This window comes from Myotis myotis, unplaced genomic scaffold (assembly GCF_014108235.1).
Source record: "Myotis myotis isolate mMyoMyo1 unplaced genomic scaffold, mMyoMyo1.p scaffold_m19_p_7, whole genome shotgun sequence".
NCBI lineage: Eukaryota > Metazoa > Chordata > Mammalia > Chiroptera > Vespertilionidae > Myotis > Myotis myotis.
The window spans coordinates 73952278-73969661 of record NW_023416379.1 but is presented as its reverse complement, the minus strand read 5'-3'; the positions used below and the strand labels follow the sequence as shown (position 1 = coordinate 73969661).

Here is a 17384-nt window from a genome sequence, read left to right as displayed (position 1 = left end):
ATTTTAACCATAAAACCCCCATTCAATTTATAGAAACTGGGTGTCTTAAACCAAAGCAAAGATTCAAGATGCAAAACCATTTGAACCCAATCTATGAAACAGGCTACTATTCACTATTAACACATTAAGACTCTATGATCCACCTTTGGGTGTAGAGTGTTTTAGGAGACACAGTAAGAGATACTCTGTACACACTGAAAAATAATTTCCTGAGACAAAAAGGCCCTTTAAGATGCCAACGTGCACTTTGTCTAATGCTATATTTCACCACAAAGTCAACGTAAACTTAATACTCAAAATATCAATATTTACCAGTTTAACATAGAGTTTCCCAAACACAAAGGATAAGACAGAATAACATCTCCAAATATATTCCTTTACATTTAAATGTACAAGTCTCACTGACTAAAGTCTTACAGCATCACACTGTCAAATAATGTTTACCATACATATGGATAGATATAGAGTCTCAATCTATAAACTTTTGTCAAATAAGGTCATTTTGAAGAAAAACGACTTGGTGATGCTCTTGGCGGTGAAATAGTCCATTTAAGAATCCAAGAACCTTTTCTATAAGCTAATCAACTGTGCCAAGCGAGGGCAGCAATGCCTTAGTAATCCCACAGAGAATTAATCGGGATCCACCCTCCCAGGGAGAATTATGATTATGCGTAGTGCTAAGAGCCTTTACAAGGGAGAAAAAAAACAAACAAACAAAAAAAAACGCAATATGCTTCTTGGAAACCAATCCCCTCCCCCCTACACTACACTCCCCCCCCCCCAAGGGCGTCTCCGGACCCATCGCCCACCCCACCACCCTCCCAGCATTGGGGGCACCGAATCTCATCCAAAAGGACCAAAGGGTTCATTCCCCAGATCCGGTCCAGACACCTGTTTACTTGTGCCCAAACGGCGGTGGCTTGGGTGAAGCAAAGGTAACGGTTACCCCGCTGGTCCGCGTCCAGCCCTGCAGCCCGGGCAGGGGAGCCACGTACCTTTGTACCTCTCCAGCACATCCTCGTAGGCCTGGAGGTACTCCTGCTCCTCCACGTACAGGTACGCGGCTGGGGAGAGGTACCCCGCCATGCCCAAGTTTCTCTGCGCGATGACTGGCCAGTTCCCCTCTCCCCCTCGGAACCGGGACAGTACGGCGTCTTACTCAGCAAGAACGGGAAAAGCGGAAGGGGCGGCAAGCCGGGAGCGCGCCGAAGCCGGAGACGCCGAGCCGGGGGCGAGGGGGCGGCGGGGGCCGGCGGGCGCCGGGCCGGCAGAGGAAACGCCCAGGCCCCCTGGCTGGCCGCGGTGCTCGGCCGCCCGCTCCCGCGGAGCCGGAGTCGCTCTTGGGTTTCAGCAGCAGCCAATCTCGGCGACCTCGGGGGCGGTGACAGCAGCGCCACGCCACGACCAGCGCCGCGGAGGAGCCTGGAGCGCGGCGGGGACGGGCGGGGACGGGCCGGGGCAGCGGGCGCCGGGACCCTCCGAGCTCACGCGGCCGCCGCCCTGGCCGTGCGCTAGGCGCCTGCTCCGGGCCGGACCGAGACGGCGGCGGCCGTGCGGGGGGACCGGCGCGCTGCCTCCGCTCGGGATGCTGCGCGGCGCATCTGCGGCATTTCCTGGCCGCCGCGCCGCAGACGCTCGCCCGCCCGCGCCCCGGGAGAGAGGGAGGGCGCAGGGGGGAGGGCGGAAGGGAGGGGGCGAACCCGGCGGTCAGCACCCCGGCTGGCTCGGCTCCGACCCGGCGCCGCGGGCCCCTCCCTTCCAGGCTGAGCCGCGCGCTCCAGACCCCCTCTCCTGGTCCGCCCACCGGGTGGACCGCGCCGCCAAGCACGCCCACCCCCGGACGCTGGCCGGCCTCCCCGGATCCCCGAGGACGAGGTTTCTATTTGGGACCCACAACAGGTGCCTGGGAAACAACAAAGCGGCAGATCGCGGCCGCCGCTGTGCGCAGCCCCCTGCGGGGAGCCGGCCACTCCCCGTGGGGAAGGGGCGGCGGGGAGGAGGGAGGGAAATGCATTTTGCGATCCAGCTGATGGCACGTGAGGACGCGGGTCACTCGGTGGCCGCACAAAGCGGGAAGGGCACGGGGGTCCCCGCCCGGGGCACATTTCGGGGCAGAGCAGGCGGCCTCTGCAGGTGGCCCCGCGCATCAGGGCCTGCCAGCCGCGTGTCTGCGCCTGCGCGCTCGGCCACCCCGCGGCCGGAGCACCAGCCCGCGGTCCCTCCCTTCCGCCCCCCAGAGCCAGCAGGCGAATTTGCCGCTGGGCTCCGCGACGGCCACAGCCCCCGCCGGTTACAACTCCCCCAGCTTACTTTGCCACCTCCCTCCTCCTCTCTACCCGTAGTCGTTCCCCACAGTACTGGTGAGTACTGGACTTGCATAAAAATGGGTACAATTCATTTAACTTTGGCATATCAGACGCTGAAGCGGGTGAGTTTAAAGGGTCCGCTGGAGGAACCAGTTGGTACCCAGGCGTGTAAATGGATATATTTCAGAGTATCGATGCAGTCAGGCTGCTCTGGATGGAATCCTTGCTCCTTGGTAACTCTGACACAGGCGAGTTACCCTCTCTGAGTCTCTTTTCATCAGAAAAATGGGGGTAACAGTGCCTACCTCCTAAAGCTGCCATATTAAATAGCTTTATAAGTGTTAGCTATTATTATCACTGGGTAAAGTAGCTCATTGTTCACCATCTGAGGTATTTGAAGGGAGAGAGAGAGAGAGAAACATCAATGATGAGATAATCATTGATCCACTGCCTCCTGCAAGCCTCCTACTAGGGGTGGAGCCTGCAACCTGGGCATGTGCCCTGACTGGAATCAAACTGTGACCTCCTGGTTCATAGATCGATGCTCAACCACTGAGCCACACAGCCAGGCTTCACCATCTGACTTAGGACAACTTCACCTCTAGCCCACATTTCCCCTCCTTGTGTCTTCCTTTCATATATACTAACCCTTTGTCCTTGATGAATTATTTTTTCTTTCCTTTTTCAGTGTTGTGAATCTGGACCATTTTCCTTCCATGAACTCTCAGAAGGAGGTAAGTACTCTTGAAAAAAAAACACTTAAGTTTGAATTGGGCATTTTTACTTCTCCTCAGCACCTGGCCTATTCCAAACAAAGCAAGACCACATCTCTCTTTTCTGTTCTGATCACTAGCTTATAATCTGAGTTTGATCCCATATCCCACTGAGCCTTCAGGATCACTAGAGTTTTCTTACAACTTGATAGGCGTTTCTTACAACAAACACATATCGTATGGGACACCTTCTTGAAATGAGAGGGTTAGCAATTAGATTCCTAAGAGTCATTCCATTTACAGTCATTCCATATGCACAGATGTAGATTCTCAAAACTGCCTTGTCTCCCTCACAATGACTAAGGTCACTGAGGGCATAGTCTGAGTTTTCATCAGACTGATACTCAGTAGAACCATTTTATGAATCTCATCGGTGCACACTTAAATGATTTTAAATGTCCATTTAAGGAGCCAGTCAAAATGAACAGAAGCAGCATTTAGGGTTGTCTGCAAGAACAGCCTTTGCCCCGCGCATTCTTGGAATTGGCAATATCGGGACAAACTGCTGATAGTAATAGTGTATTCCTTAGGGACGCAGGGGAAGCACAGCAGGGCCTCGGGAGTCAAGCCTGCCTGAATTCAGATCCCAGCTCTACCACTTCCTGGCTGGGTGCGTTTACCTGACTCTGCTTACCATCCTCCAATTTCAGTGAATTCACATGAGATATAAAAAAAAAAAAAAAAAAAAAAAAAATCTGTATTTTAATATAGCATTGTCAGTGATAAACCATGTGCCCTCATAGGCACTGGGAGACTGAAAAATTCAATTTAAGATATCCTGTAGCTAAGAACAGCAGATCCGTACTTTTTTATGTAAAAGGCATTATACAATGGGCATTTCCTTACATTCTTCTATCTTATTCTCACATTGACACCTCTAAGAGATAGGAAAGGCATATGTTATACTCAACGACTTTAAAATGAAGAAACCATAATAGATGCAAAAGCACTTTTAAAAACATAAAGTGTCCGACATATGACACCATCACCAAGAAGAGTCTCTGAAATGCAAACCTGATGATGTCACTGCACGGGTTAAAAATCTTTCAGCTGTTCCCCGCCACTTAAGTATAAATAGTCCAATCTCCTCAGTATTGCACGCGAGCACCTTCATAGTTCCTGCTATCCCAAACCCCATGCTTTAGCAACACATCCTCCCTATCTTTTTGTTCCTGTAGTTCCCAGCCCTCCCTCTGAAATGGCTTTCCCTTTCACCCTAATTCCATCAGGCTCTTTAAATCTCACCTCAAGTGGCACTTCCCCCTCAGAAACCTTTCAGGACCCCCCATACCTGCCCTTCTCTATCCAAGTTAATTAGACTCTCCTCTGGGTTCTTTTACTATTAGGTCCTTCCAGCCATTACACTGCATCTCTCACACCAGGTATAACTACCAGCACATCCATTTATCATATGAGACTAGGACTTCTTTAAAGGCGGAACTGTGTGCTTTTCTTCATTTTATTCCAGGGGCTCCATAAATATTTATAAAATGTGAGTGAATTAAGGCTTTCCACAGATCATCTGGGGTTTTGGGGGGTTTTTTTGGCTCTAGACATTTTCATATTCAATTCTATTGTTATGCCCTTAAAAAAAAAATATTGAACTTTTAAATCCTTTATTACTAAGCAATGAACACTATGGACATCCTCATACATGTCAGAACCTCACCCCATCTCTTACTAGGGATGAATTTCCAAGATAAGGTGAGCTTTAGGCAGAGTATGAAAATGTCTAATAAAATTAGAAATCAAAATCTATTTTTTTCATCTTTACTGTTGAAAGTATTACAGATGTCCCCCCCCACTCACCCCTCCCACCCCACTTCCTTCCCCTCCCCAGGCCTTCCCTGCACTATTGACTATGCATATACACATATAAGCTCATTGGTTAACCTCTTCCCGCCCCCCCCCCCTCAACCCCCAGAAGTAGAAATATTAACAGTATGTTTTCAGACTATCCTCAATACCAAATTCCCTCAGAAGGCCTGTTCCCTGATCCTCACACTGGGTGATCAGTAGCAAATTTCACACATAATACATCTGAATTTCATATTTGAGCCACAGATATTTATGAACTGGCCCCCAAGTCTATGTTCCATGTATGATTATTGATTATGACGTGTAGCAAACAGCATGTTACCAATATTTATTTTAAACAAAGTAGTATACTTCCATACTAGGGCTGTTTGTTCTGTTTGTTGTTTAATTTGGTTGCATTCTGTTGCCAATTAATATAATCTTAAAAGTATGTCACTTGGAGGTCTTGAGTGCAGCAACTACCACTAACTTCGTAGCTACCCCACAAATCACTCAATGAACGTTTACAAAAAAAAAATAAGACATGGCCCCTGCCCTCATGGAGGCTACAGTCTACTAGCATCAGCGTCTGCTTGTCCATGGCATCCCAAGTTCTTCCGCACTTAGCGCGCGTACACTTCATGTTACTTCCACCAGCTTCGCTTGGCTTTCTGCCGGGCCATCTCCCTCAGTTTACATACTCTCATTCTCCAGACACACACCTGCACGATTATTCTTTCAAATCCCCTTCCTTCACTACCTAAATCAAAATATCCACCTCTGCCACCACAATCACAACTCAAGCCAGAAGCCACCTTCTACCTTCCACAAAAATGTACGGAATACAGGCCTCCCATTCCGACACCCAGGCTTTGCACAAAGCCCCAACAACTTCGCTCCCCATCCTCCTTTCCCGTCTTCCCTTTCTGCTGAGCCAAACATATGTCACCAGCACTGTCCCTCCTGGTGCCTCAGTCCTGCAGGAGGGCAGGCCAGGGGTGTCTCAACAGGGCAAGAAGTCAGGCCTCAGTGACTAAAGACTTTTGAGTACTCCAGACGGGCACTGAGAGCCAGGTCTGCCCCAGCTCCCCAAGCCACCCCTGCTCACTCTCCCCTGGCTCTCAAACAGTCTCTCTGTCCTCCATCCTGCCTCCTCCTCCCCTTGCTCTACTCCAAAAGCCTGGGTGAGACCAGCCAGCATCTCACAAGGGAAGCCAGAAGAAGCTCAGGCTGTTGCCCCAGAAACCCAGAACAGAGAATGGCTGGCTGGGCGCTGTTTGTTTTTCCCTGTAATCAGAAAATCCCACTGGGGGGACTCTAGGGAGACTCTCTGTTGCCAGGGTGGCTGGGATCCTGGCTAGTCCCCTACAGCCCCCTCAGAGGAAGATAGAGTACCAACTTTGCATTATAGAAGGAAGCAAAGCAAGCTGGGTAGGAGGGGGCCCTGAGCTGAGAGCAGGGGATGGGGAGGAAAGGGGGGCTGACCTGGGTGCAGAAGCCAATTTGGAGAAACATGGGGCCTTTCGCCTTTGCAAGAGAACCCCAAGAACACACTCCATTCTACCCCGTAACTATTTCTGAGAGAAAAAATAAATATTGAAGAAAGGGAAGGACAACCACCCCACGAAGCAACTTTCCTGCACAGAACACATACACACAAACCATACCGGCCCTGCAGGTGGGAGGATTGATTTCCAAGCTGTTCTCAGCTTTCAACTAGGTAAAATGAGCCATCACTTATGGTTGGACTTTTACGGCCAGTGCAAGGGAACACCGGTTAACTGAACAGAAACATTGGCACCTCCCATATATTAATTAATCAGGAATGCATGACGGCTAAACCCTCCGAAGCTCCTACACGATGCTCACGGAGATGCTACACTAAAAAAAGAAAGAAAAAAATGGCATCTGAGTTGCCGGAATACCCTCTGCATCCTGGGTACCAAACACCAGGACTCTCTACCCCGGTTAAATCTGCGTAGCTCAGTGCTCCTGGGCAAAGACGAAAATGAAGGCTCTCACAGCTTCCAGCAAACACACTAGTGATTACTGGAGTTCATACCGTACTTTGAGGTTGTCACGGTGGCTACTACATGTAAATAGGAAAGTTTAATGCAGATGCGTGTAAATAGCTCCTTGCATTTCAAAGGTATCGATTCATCCAGCCAGAAGACTGGGCCAAACAGCTTAGTCACCAGCAGGCAGGGCAAATCGCTCCATCGATAAATCGGGGCATAAAGTAAATATGGTCACCTCCCTCCCCCACCTTGAGCACCAATCTGTGCTCCGTATCTGGGAGCTGATGCACTGGGCACCCTCCCACCCTCACCACCCCCACCACCCTCCCTGGAGCTGATGGGTGAATTTCGGCAACTCTCCTCCGGGCTCCATCCCTTCCCCGTTCCCTTACCTGCTATCCTAAGCACGGCCCGCTCGGCGGGGTCCAGCACCGAGCCCCCGTGAATCTTTCTTTTTGATCTCTCATGTTTAGGCAAATTCCAGGGTAAGGTGTCTCCGGGAGCTGGAGATGCAGAGCCAGATTTCTGGCTGAAATCATCCTCATCGGAAAAATCCGCAGAGGAAGACATAGAGCAGCGGTAGGACGCGTTCCCGGAACTCTGGGGAGGATGACACAGAAAAAAAGCATTAACCACAAAGCACTCACGCACGCTCCTGGATTTCAACAGCCCCCTCCCTGCCCCCAAGCTGAGTCCGGCATCCTGCGCCCCCCTCAGCGCCGAGGGGACACACACAGACAAGACGTGAAAGCCCAGACTCACCATGTTTTCCTGGCCACAACTCCGACAGCACAAACAATACCCGGGCAGCCCCAGTACACGGAAGATTTGCACAGAAGTGTGTGGCCTGCGGTCTGGCCACCAGCTCACCAATGACTGGCCCAACAATGAAGCCCGTATCAACAGCCTTCCTGTTGCAAATCGATAGTATCTGGCTCCCCCACCAGGACGGGAGAAACATTTTCCATGACTAGACTGCTGGTTAATTCATTAAGGCAACTAACTCGAAGTTTCAAAAACAAAGCACAAATGCAGGATGTGGCGTCCCGATGCCTTTCCGTCTCAGGTCGCCCCACCACTGGAGTCTCCTTTCCGGCCAGTTTTGGGCCCCTGTGCCCTTTATTGGATTTTCTTCATTGAAGTGAAGCCCGTTACCAGAAAAGAGCAGGGAGGGGGGAAGGGCCGATTCTGAGAAGAGCCTTTTCTTAAGACTGGGAGAGCTCAAAAGACTGTTTACAGAAGCCTGCGGCCGCTCCACTAAACAAACATCTGAACTCTGTTTAGAGTTCTTGGGATCATTTAAACTTCTAGCAAAGGAATAGCTGCCAGTCACGTAAATGAGAATGATGCAGTGCGGTGACAGGAAACAGAGCTCTTCTCCGCTCCTGGTCATTACACGGTGGAACGGGAAAGATGATGCTTTTACCAGAGCACTTTGCCGAAGGTTAGCCATCTCTTCATGGAGCAGGAGCAATCTGCAGGGCCATCCCGTGCATAAAGGGCTTCTATCTTCTGTGCAGAGAAGAGGCACACGATGCCATTCCTTCTTTATTGGGCTACGTCGGTGATTATTTAGAGAGCTTACAATCAAAACAAGGATGCTGACCATCTGGGCTGTGAACTTGATAAATAAAGTAAAATATAATGGGAAATCTTCACATTCCCATTCAGAATTTCACTTTGCTGAAGCTCATGGTGAAGATGCCAAACTGGTATAATTCGAATTCCTAAAATGCTACTTGCAGCCACAGATGCCTGAGACGAAAGTTATGGGCATAAATCTGTGAGGCATAATCCAGTTTGAGCCAAAACTTTGAGCTGCTCACAAACGCAGTGACAACCTCCACAGCAAAAGACAGGCTGTGTGAGCAACATCCCAAGGCGCTCACCTAAGGCATGTGAAATAAACTACAAGAGAATCAGGATCATTGACCCTATTCAGACATGTTGCTATACATGGTCAACACTATCATTTTGAAAGTACACCACATTTCCCGCAAAATAAAGCATCTAAGATTTATCTTTACCTATATTCTCTCTTGAAAAAGCAATCTTCCATTTTATTTTGCCTGAAATTTCACCACCTTGGCAAATTTACTTATTTAGATTTTGTGTGTTTTTCCTAAGTGGCAATACTGTAATCGGCACACTTGAGGCAAATAAATAAATAAAATTGATTTTCTGTATTGTAGCTAAAGTCCACAGAGAGTTGTGAGTGGCATTAAGTCGGTCACAGAATGCTATCATCAAGCTAATTTATTTTCCATGCTTTTCTGGAAACTCATCTTGAGCTGTCTGAGGTTGTGTTGTTGGCTGGATCTGTGAAAATGGGTGACATTCTTAAAGACTTTCAGCAAGGTATTGGGTTTCTTTGGTCGCCTTCTGTCTTCCTTAAAAAGGCTTCCTACCTGTCCTTACTTAAGGTCATCCTTTATCTGTGAGCTTATATTTCCTCTTGTTGCCTGGACTATTTTCAATGGGTATGGTAATTTGATTGTTTATCTTTACAAGCAGGCTAAGAGAATAACTGTTAAAGAAAACTGCCCCTTTCCAAAAACCATGGGTTATTGATTTTTGTGTAGTAAATTTTTTTAATGGCCAGAGTCTCAGCTGATTGAACAGCGAAATGTTATTCATGCTGACATAAACGCCATTAATCACAGGGAGCCAGATGGGAACAGTTACTAGCCCTGGACCCGAGGGTGCTGACTGGTGCAGCCTCTAATCTGGTAGTGTCATTTGGTAAAAAGATAAGCGAGAAAAGAAAGAAAAGACAATCAGCAACAGCTCTTTCAGCAATATATCACAGATAAATAGAGACACACAGAATGGAATGAAATCATACATATTTATATGATTAAAGTCTCTCCCGGGTTATATGATGCAATGGGTTAAAGTATTCAATTTTCTTCCACAATAATTTTTATGAGTGCTTTCTTTAGGTAAACTATATAAAATTTGGCTCATTTGAACACTAAAAATTGAAAAGTGATATCTTAAATAAAGCTGCTTGGAAATCAATCAATCATCCAAAACTATTATACTCTTTATTGATTTGAAATGACTTGCCAATCCCTATCACTATCTTGGAGTTTAGAGGGAAGTGTGTAAGAATACATTTCTCTTTTCTTTTCTTTTGGAAAAAGCAAACATGTTCTCTGACCCAAAGTCCAGAGCCTAACCTTTGATGTGGAGCTTGGAAGGGTAAGACAAAGGAAGAGGGCGCTTGTGACCAGCAAAAACCCCAAGTTCCTGTCTTTTCTTTTATTCTTGTTGCCTAGGGTTTGATTCCTATTAAAATACAAATATCTGTGTCCATCAATAAGGGGCTAAATAAATTACAATATATTCATACTGCAGACTACTCTGCAGCAATTAAACAAAAATGTTATTGATCTACACTTAGCAAAGTGGAAAGAATTCATATAGAATTATTCTTTTTTATTAATCTGTGCATGAACATGTGTGTAGGGGGACAGAGAGATGATTGATAGATTAATAGGTTGATTGATAAGTATGTATCATATATACAATGGTTATTTCTGGGTAATGACTAATAATATAAATGGATTTTATTTTATTCCTTCTAATTTTATAATCTAAAACAAATACACAAAAAGGTTACTAAAAATAAAAAATAAAATAGTGTGTTATGGGACAGAGAAAATATCAAAGGCCCCAGAAAGAAGTAACTAAGCCAGTGCTCTTAACCATTTTGGGCCCAAAGATCCTCCTAAAAAGTTGGTAAAAATCTATGGAAACTTCTCTCCAAAACAAAGCTCATAAGTAAATACACACCCACTATGCATGTAAATTTAAAGGGTCCATTGACCCACTAACCTCAGGTTAAGACCCCAATTTACACCATCATCTGTCATCACCATTTGGCATATGTGGTGAGAACAAGATAAAGAGGAAAGAGCTTTGGAGTCCGAGAAAAGAGGGGAAAGGGTAATTAAGATAGCAAAGACAAAGTTGGGGAAAGGGTAATTAAGATAGCAAAGACAAAGTTATAATATTTTTAACATTTTGTCTTTTATTTTTTAATAAAGGACCGTGAGCCATTATAGACTTATGTTGGATCTCTACAACCAAAATAAATAGATAGATAGATAGATAGATAGATAGATAGATAGATAATGCTATTTTGTGAAGAAAAAAAAACCTGTTTTGTGTCTTATTGCAACCTAGTTATTAAAGCAGTTTTAACAATTGAATTAGATCACCGTGACCTTTAAAAGTACTTTTTAAATAGCCAATTCATTCACATGGTTTAAAAACAACCCAAATCTCCAAAGCCAGGATAATTACATAATACAACACTTTTAGAAGGGGAACTAAACAATAACTTCTCTAATTGAAACCCCGGTGGGAGATCTGAGATAAGTACAATGGAACTGCCTACATTGGAAGTCGCCCAGCCTTAGCACCCAAAGCTGAAGGAAGTGCCAGGAAGCTGCCTGTGCTCTAGGCATTCTCTCAATGCAACGGAGAAACAAGTGCAGAGATAAGGGTTTGCAAAATAGCCAGATTTTGAGAGTCCCAGAGGCCAAAAAGTTAACTTTCACAAACCTGCATGCTTATGATTTATGCATATTCCCTGAAGCATATTTTGAAAAATTTACCAAAAAATAAATTTAAAAACAAAAAGCACATGAGGAAACAACTGGGCAGATCCAGATTGTGGGGCATTCTACAAATTAACTGTCCTGCCCTCTTCAAAAAGGTCAATGTCATGAAACGTACATTCCCAAAAAGCAGGGACTATTCTAAATTTACAAAGACAAAGAAAAGCATAACAACAAATTCATGAACCTTGCCTGAATTCTCATCTATTTTGTTTGTTTTGTTTAAGCAAAAAAAGATAGGTTAGGGACAATTGGGAAAATCTGAATGTGAATTGTGGTTATGTAGGAAAGTGCTCTTAACCTAGAGGATTCAGGCTGGAGAAATTCATAATGTCTGCGCTTATTTTTAATCCTATTTAATAAAGAGCTAATATGCTAATTAGACTGAACAGCCGAATGACCTTCCAGACGAAGCTGAGGCTGCGAGGACTGGCTGAGGCTGCGAGGACTGAGCCCCTTGCACGGATTTCGTGCATCAGGCCTCTAGTTTTTTCTTTTTTCCTTTTTTAAATATATTTTACTGATTTTTTCACAGAGAGGAAGGGAGAGGGATAGAGAATTAGAAACATCAATGAGAGAGAAACATAGATCAGCTGCCTTTTGCACACCCCCTACTGGGAATGTTGCCTGCAACCAAGGTACATGCCCTTGACTGGAATCGAACTGACACTCTATCCACTGAGACAAACCGGTTAGGGCAGGCCTCTAGCTTTTTCAATAAAAACAGAAAGAATCAGTAAAAGCGACAACAGGTTAATAAAAGGTATTCATGGTATTACTCTTTCAACTTTTCTGTAAATTTAAATATTTTCAAAATAAAAAGCTGTGAGGGGGGCAAAAAAGGCCTTTTTCTTTCTTCTTTCTTTTTTAATATCACTTATAGTGTAGGCCTGTTTTCACAAGATCAAGATCCCCAAGTTGCAAGTACACAGTGATAAGGTCCATCTAAGCACTTTCTCATAGCTTTTCTTCACATACACTTAGAGAAGCACTGAAGCACTGGCCTATATCGACAAGACACCACAGAAAAGACATCTGCTTGCCTCAGTCCTGAGCACAGGTTTAGACAGAAGGATATAAAAGAAGCTTTGCCCAAGCTGCTTTTGCTTAGTGGTTAGAGCAGACTGAAGGGTTGGGTTTGATTCTGGTCAAGGGCACATACCTCAGTTAAAGGCTCAACCCCGGGCCCACTCGGTTAGTCATTTAATATACTGTCTGGTGAACACACAGTTGGCTCATTATCATAGTGTGTACCTGAAACCTGTATAATTTTGTTAATCAGTGTCATCCCAATAAATTCAATAAAAGGGGGTGAGGGATCAGTCTGGCTGGCATGGTTCAGTGATTGAGTATCCACCTATGAACCAGTAGGTCATGGTTTGATTCCCGGTCGGGGCACATGCCCAGGTTGCAGGCTCAATCCCCAGTGTGGGGCGTGCAGGAGGCAGCCTATGATGATTATCTCTCATCATTGATGTTTCTATCTCTCTCTTCCTCTCCCTTTCTCTCGGAAATGAATAAAAATATTTTTTAAAAAGGAGGGAAAATCATATTTTATATTTTATGTAAATAAAAAAAGACACCAAGATTTAGAAAAATATGAAGGTCCAATTTTGTTTAAAATCCCCTTGATTAGGTAAGTACAAACACTAACTTCTTTTTTTTAAAATTAAATCTTTATTGTTCAGATTATTATAGTTGTTCCTCTTTTATCCCCCCCATAGCTCCCCTCCACCCAGTTCTCACCCACCCTCTGCCCTTACCCCACCATCCCACTGTCCTCATCCATAGGTGTACGATTTTTGTCCAGTCTCTTCCAGCACCCCCACACCTTTCCCCCCGAGAATTGTCAGTCCACTCCCTTTCTATGCCCCTGATTCTATTATATTCACCAGTTTATTCTGTTCATCAGATTTTTTATTCACTTGATTTTTCGATTCGCTTGTTGATAGATATGTATTTGTTACTCATAATTTTTATCTTCACTTTTTCTTCTTTCTATTCTTAACACCTTTCAGCATTTCATATTACTGGTTTGGTGGTGATGAACTCCTTTAGCTTTTTCTTATCTGTGAAGCTCTTTATCTGACCTTCAATTTTGAATGATAGCTTTGCTGGGTAAAGTACTCTTGGTTGTAGGTTCTTGCTATTCATCACTTTGAATATTTCTTGCCACTCCCTTCTGCCCTGCATAGTTTCTGTTGAGAAATCAGCTGACAATCGTATGGGTACTCCCTTGTAGGTAACTAACTGTTTTTCTCTTGCTGGTTTTAAGATTCTCTCTTTGTCTTTTGCTCTTGGCATTTTAATTATGATGTGTCTTGGTGTGGTCCTCTTTGAATTCCTTTTGTTTGGGGTTCTCTGCGCTTCCTGGACTTGTAAGTCTATTTCTTTCACCAGGTAGGGGAAATTTTCTGTCATTATTTCTCCAAATAGGTTTTCAATATCTTGCTCTCTCTCTTCCTCTGGTACCCCCATAATTCGGATGTTGGTACGCTTGAAGTTGTCCCAGAGGCTCCTTACACTATCTTCATATTTTTGGATTCTTTTTTCTTTTTGCTTTTCCGTTTGGGTGTTTTTTGCTTCTGCGTATTTCAAATCTTTGACTTGATTCTTGAGATCCTATAGTCTCTGTTGTTGGATCTCTGTATATTATTCTTTATTTCAGTCAGTGTATGCTTAATTTCTAGTTGGTCCTTTTTCATATCCTCGAGGGTCTCACTAGATTTATCGAGGGTCTCACCAAATTTATCAGCGGTTTCTAGAAAATTCTTGAAATACCTTATAACCGTGGTTTTGAACTCTACATCCAGTAGTTTGCTTTCCTCCATTTCTGTCATTTGTGACCTGTTTCTTTGTCTCTGCATTTTGGCTACTTCCCTGCATTGATAGAGTGGCTTTCTGTGGGCTTTGTGCACAGTCTTGTTGTAGTTAAGCCTTGATTGTTGTAGGTATCACTGGGAGGAATTGACCTCCAGGCCAATTGGCTGTGAGAATCAGCTGTGTCTATGGTGGGAGAACTTCTGTGCTGGAGACACCCTTCTGGGGAAAGACTTGTTTCAGTGGGGCTTTGGTTCTCACTGAGTCTGCCACCTGAGTGTGTCCCTTATGGATCTGAGGAGTTGTAATCTGGATGGTCCCATTCTGACCACTGGGTACACTGGCTCTAGGATCTCTAAGGAGGTGCTAATTTAGCCTCTGCCTGAGGCTACCCAGCAGGAGCTACAGAGAGATCTGCAGATTCCTCTTCTTTGTTTAGGATTTGGAGGTGCCCAGATGAGGCCCAGCTGTGAAGCAATACAAGCTGCTGTGGAGCCTTGGGCCTTCTTTTGGATGTTCTGGGTCTCTCTGACCCAGCTGCAGTTTGTTAGGTAATTTTAGATTGCAAAGGGCCAGGTCATTCATATGCACAAGCGCCTGCTTGGGTGGGGCGGGGTCTCAGGGAATCAACAGGGCAGAGCAAACAGCTATGGCTGATCCTTAGTCCTGCCCTAAGAGGCCCCAGGTCTCAGTGTCCTGCAGTAATCGCTGCAAGCACCTCTGAGAGAAAGCTTCCCTCGAGTTCTACCCGCTGCCAGACAGTCCAGTCTCTCCCCAGAGAGACTCGCCCAGAACTGGAGTTCAGAGCAGTCAGGAGCTTGTGTCTCCCTCCCGATTGAAAAAGACAACCACATCCTCAGTTGCCAGCCCTTTCCGCGCAAACACTAACTTCTTACATATAGTATAAAATACATGGCGTGTCCCAAGACTGTCCTTCCTTATAGAGTAGCTTTTTATTTGGAAATAAGCCAAAAAGCAAAAGCATATTATCTGGTTTTAGAGATTCCAGGGAATACAATCTCTACCACAAATAAATAGATATAGAAGAAAACAGAAGGAAAAATAAAGAAATGTGTTTAACCCTTGAAGGCAATATCAGTGATGATAAATTTGGGGACCAGGTGCTTGTTTTAGTTTAAAATTTCAAAACTAGCCAAACAATTCAAATACTCTATCATCAAATAAATAGCTCTCAGTTAGCCTCTCAACTAAACACCACCTTCAAATAGTAAGAGGGAGAGGACTCTCCAGGTTGTTGAGACTTCAGCTGGCTCTTACTCTCTCCTTTTAGACTCCAAAATTTAGAGGAGATTCATGGGAGCCTTTAACTCAGAAAGGAAGAGGAGCCTGGGTGGAGCCAGAGAGGAAAGGAAGGTCAGAGGGAGGAGCAGCTGGAAGGTTCTTGGATCTGACTCAAGGGAGGAGGCTTTGAGAAAAGAGTTAAAGAAGTCAGGTTCTTTCTTGGTGGAGAAGCCCGGTTCATCAGCCTATGAAAGAAGACCACCGGAATTCAGGACACAGTCTTTTTGTAGGATATAAAGATTCTACATTGTGCCTGGCTGGGTGGGTCAGTTACTTGGAGCACTGTCCTGTGCACCAAAAGGTCGCAGGTTAGTTCCTGGTCAGGGCACATACATAGGTTGCAGGTTCCATCTCCGGTCCGGGTGCATACAGGAGGCAACTGACCAATTGATGTTTTTCTCTCTTTCTCTCTCCCCTTCCCACCCACTTCCTCGCTTTCTCAAATCAATAAGCATATCCTTGGGTGAGGATTTGGGGGGAAAAAAAGATTGTGATATAATCCCTTGGTACTACTATATTTCTGGGGAAACTGAGCTTGCTGTTGGGACACAAAAAAGAGGAAATTTGCAACACCATTTTCCTCTGTCTGTGTAAGAAGCTCTACAAGGTCAGTATCAAAGACTCATTTCCGTGAGGAGCATGGCTTCAGATTCTAGGCAGTCTTGACTTAGCACTAAGACATTCGGCAAGACTTCCTTTCAATTTAACCAGTCCGTTCTAACCATACACATCATTTCCTGGTTGACTGGAATCAGGGACTGTACTAACCATTTTCACTCACTATCTTATTTAATACCCAGTGCAATCCAATAAGGAAACAGATACTTAAGAAGGTTAAGTGACTTGTCCACAGTCATCCTGTCAGAACAAGGTGGGGCTAGGATTTCCATCTGGGTCCTTTTGACCCCAAAGCCTGTGCTCTCAACCATGATATTAAGTGCTCTAAAATGTGTTCCCAGGCACTGGGAGGAAGCTATAACATACTCACAGCTCTCAATGATCTTACCATCTTATTTGGGGAAACCCAAAAGGATTAGACTTGTTCTGTGCTCAGAACTAGGCACAAAGCATGGGAACAACCAGAGACAGGTGTCAGTTCACAATCAAGAAAACCCATCCAAAAATATGATACTCAAAAGTGGGAAGGGCCAAAACCGGTTTGGCTCAGTGGATAGAGCGTCGGCTTGTGGACTGAAGGGTCCCAGGTTCGATTCCGGTCAAGGGCATGTACCTGGGTTGCGGGCACATCCCCAGTAGGAGATGTGCAGGAGGCAGCTGATCGATGTTTCTCTCTCATCGATGTTTCTAACTCTCTATCTCTCTCCCTTCCTCTCTGTAAAAAATCAATAAAATATATTTAAAAAAAAAAAAGTGGGAAGGACTGCTTGTGTGGTAGTGAACACCTTCCTACTCCAAGGAACCAAGCCCTCGCTGAATGAAATGTCAAATTTACTCCATGAAACTCTAAGATTCTTCAGTCCTATGTGTTCCTCCTACACCTCCATAAGTCCTCTCCCCAAATAGATTACAAATAAAAGGAAAACTATGTTAGGTATGAAAATATCAAACTTTTCTAAAATTTTGCAAGTCTACCTTAATTCAATCAGATTGAAATTACAGAAATAGAGACATCGAGGATTCATTTGCATTTAAACATCTGAAAATAGTCTTTCCAAACTGAGGAGGAAATTTTCAATAATTTGCCTAAAAGAAAAGCAAATATAACTCTGAAAATAGTCT

At 45.0% G+C, this 17384-nt stretch overlaps 1 protein-coding gene across 12 annotated transcripts in view; it reads right to left on the bottom strand.

The window, feature by feature from the left end:
- Positions 1 to 17384, bottom strand: part of DST (dystonin) — a 436322-nt gene that overhangs the window by 333195 nt on the left and 85743 nt on the right. For 5 of the 12 annotated variants that reach the window (XM_036318485.1, XM_036318486.1, XM_036318490.1 and 2 more), the window contains exon 1: positions 996 to 1086. In XM_036318485.1, coding sequence (XP_036174378.1) covers positions 996 to 1086 — 91 coding nt within the window. Of the gene's footprint in view, positions 1 to 995; positions 1643 to 7286; positions 7495 to 7656; positions 7885 to 17384 lie in introns of those variants that run through there. The other 7 variants (XM_036318479.1, XM_036318478.1, XM_036318495.1 and 4 more) reach the window with 3 other exon arrangements.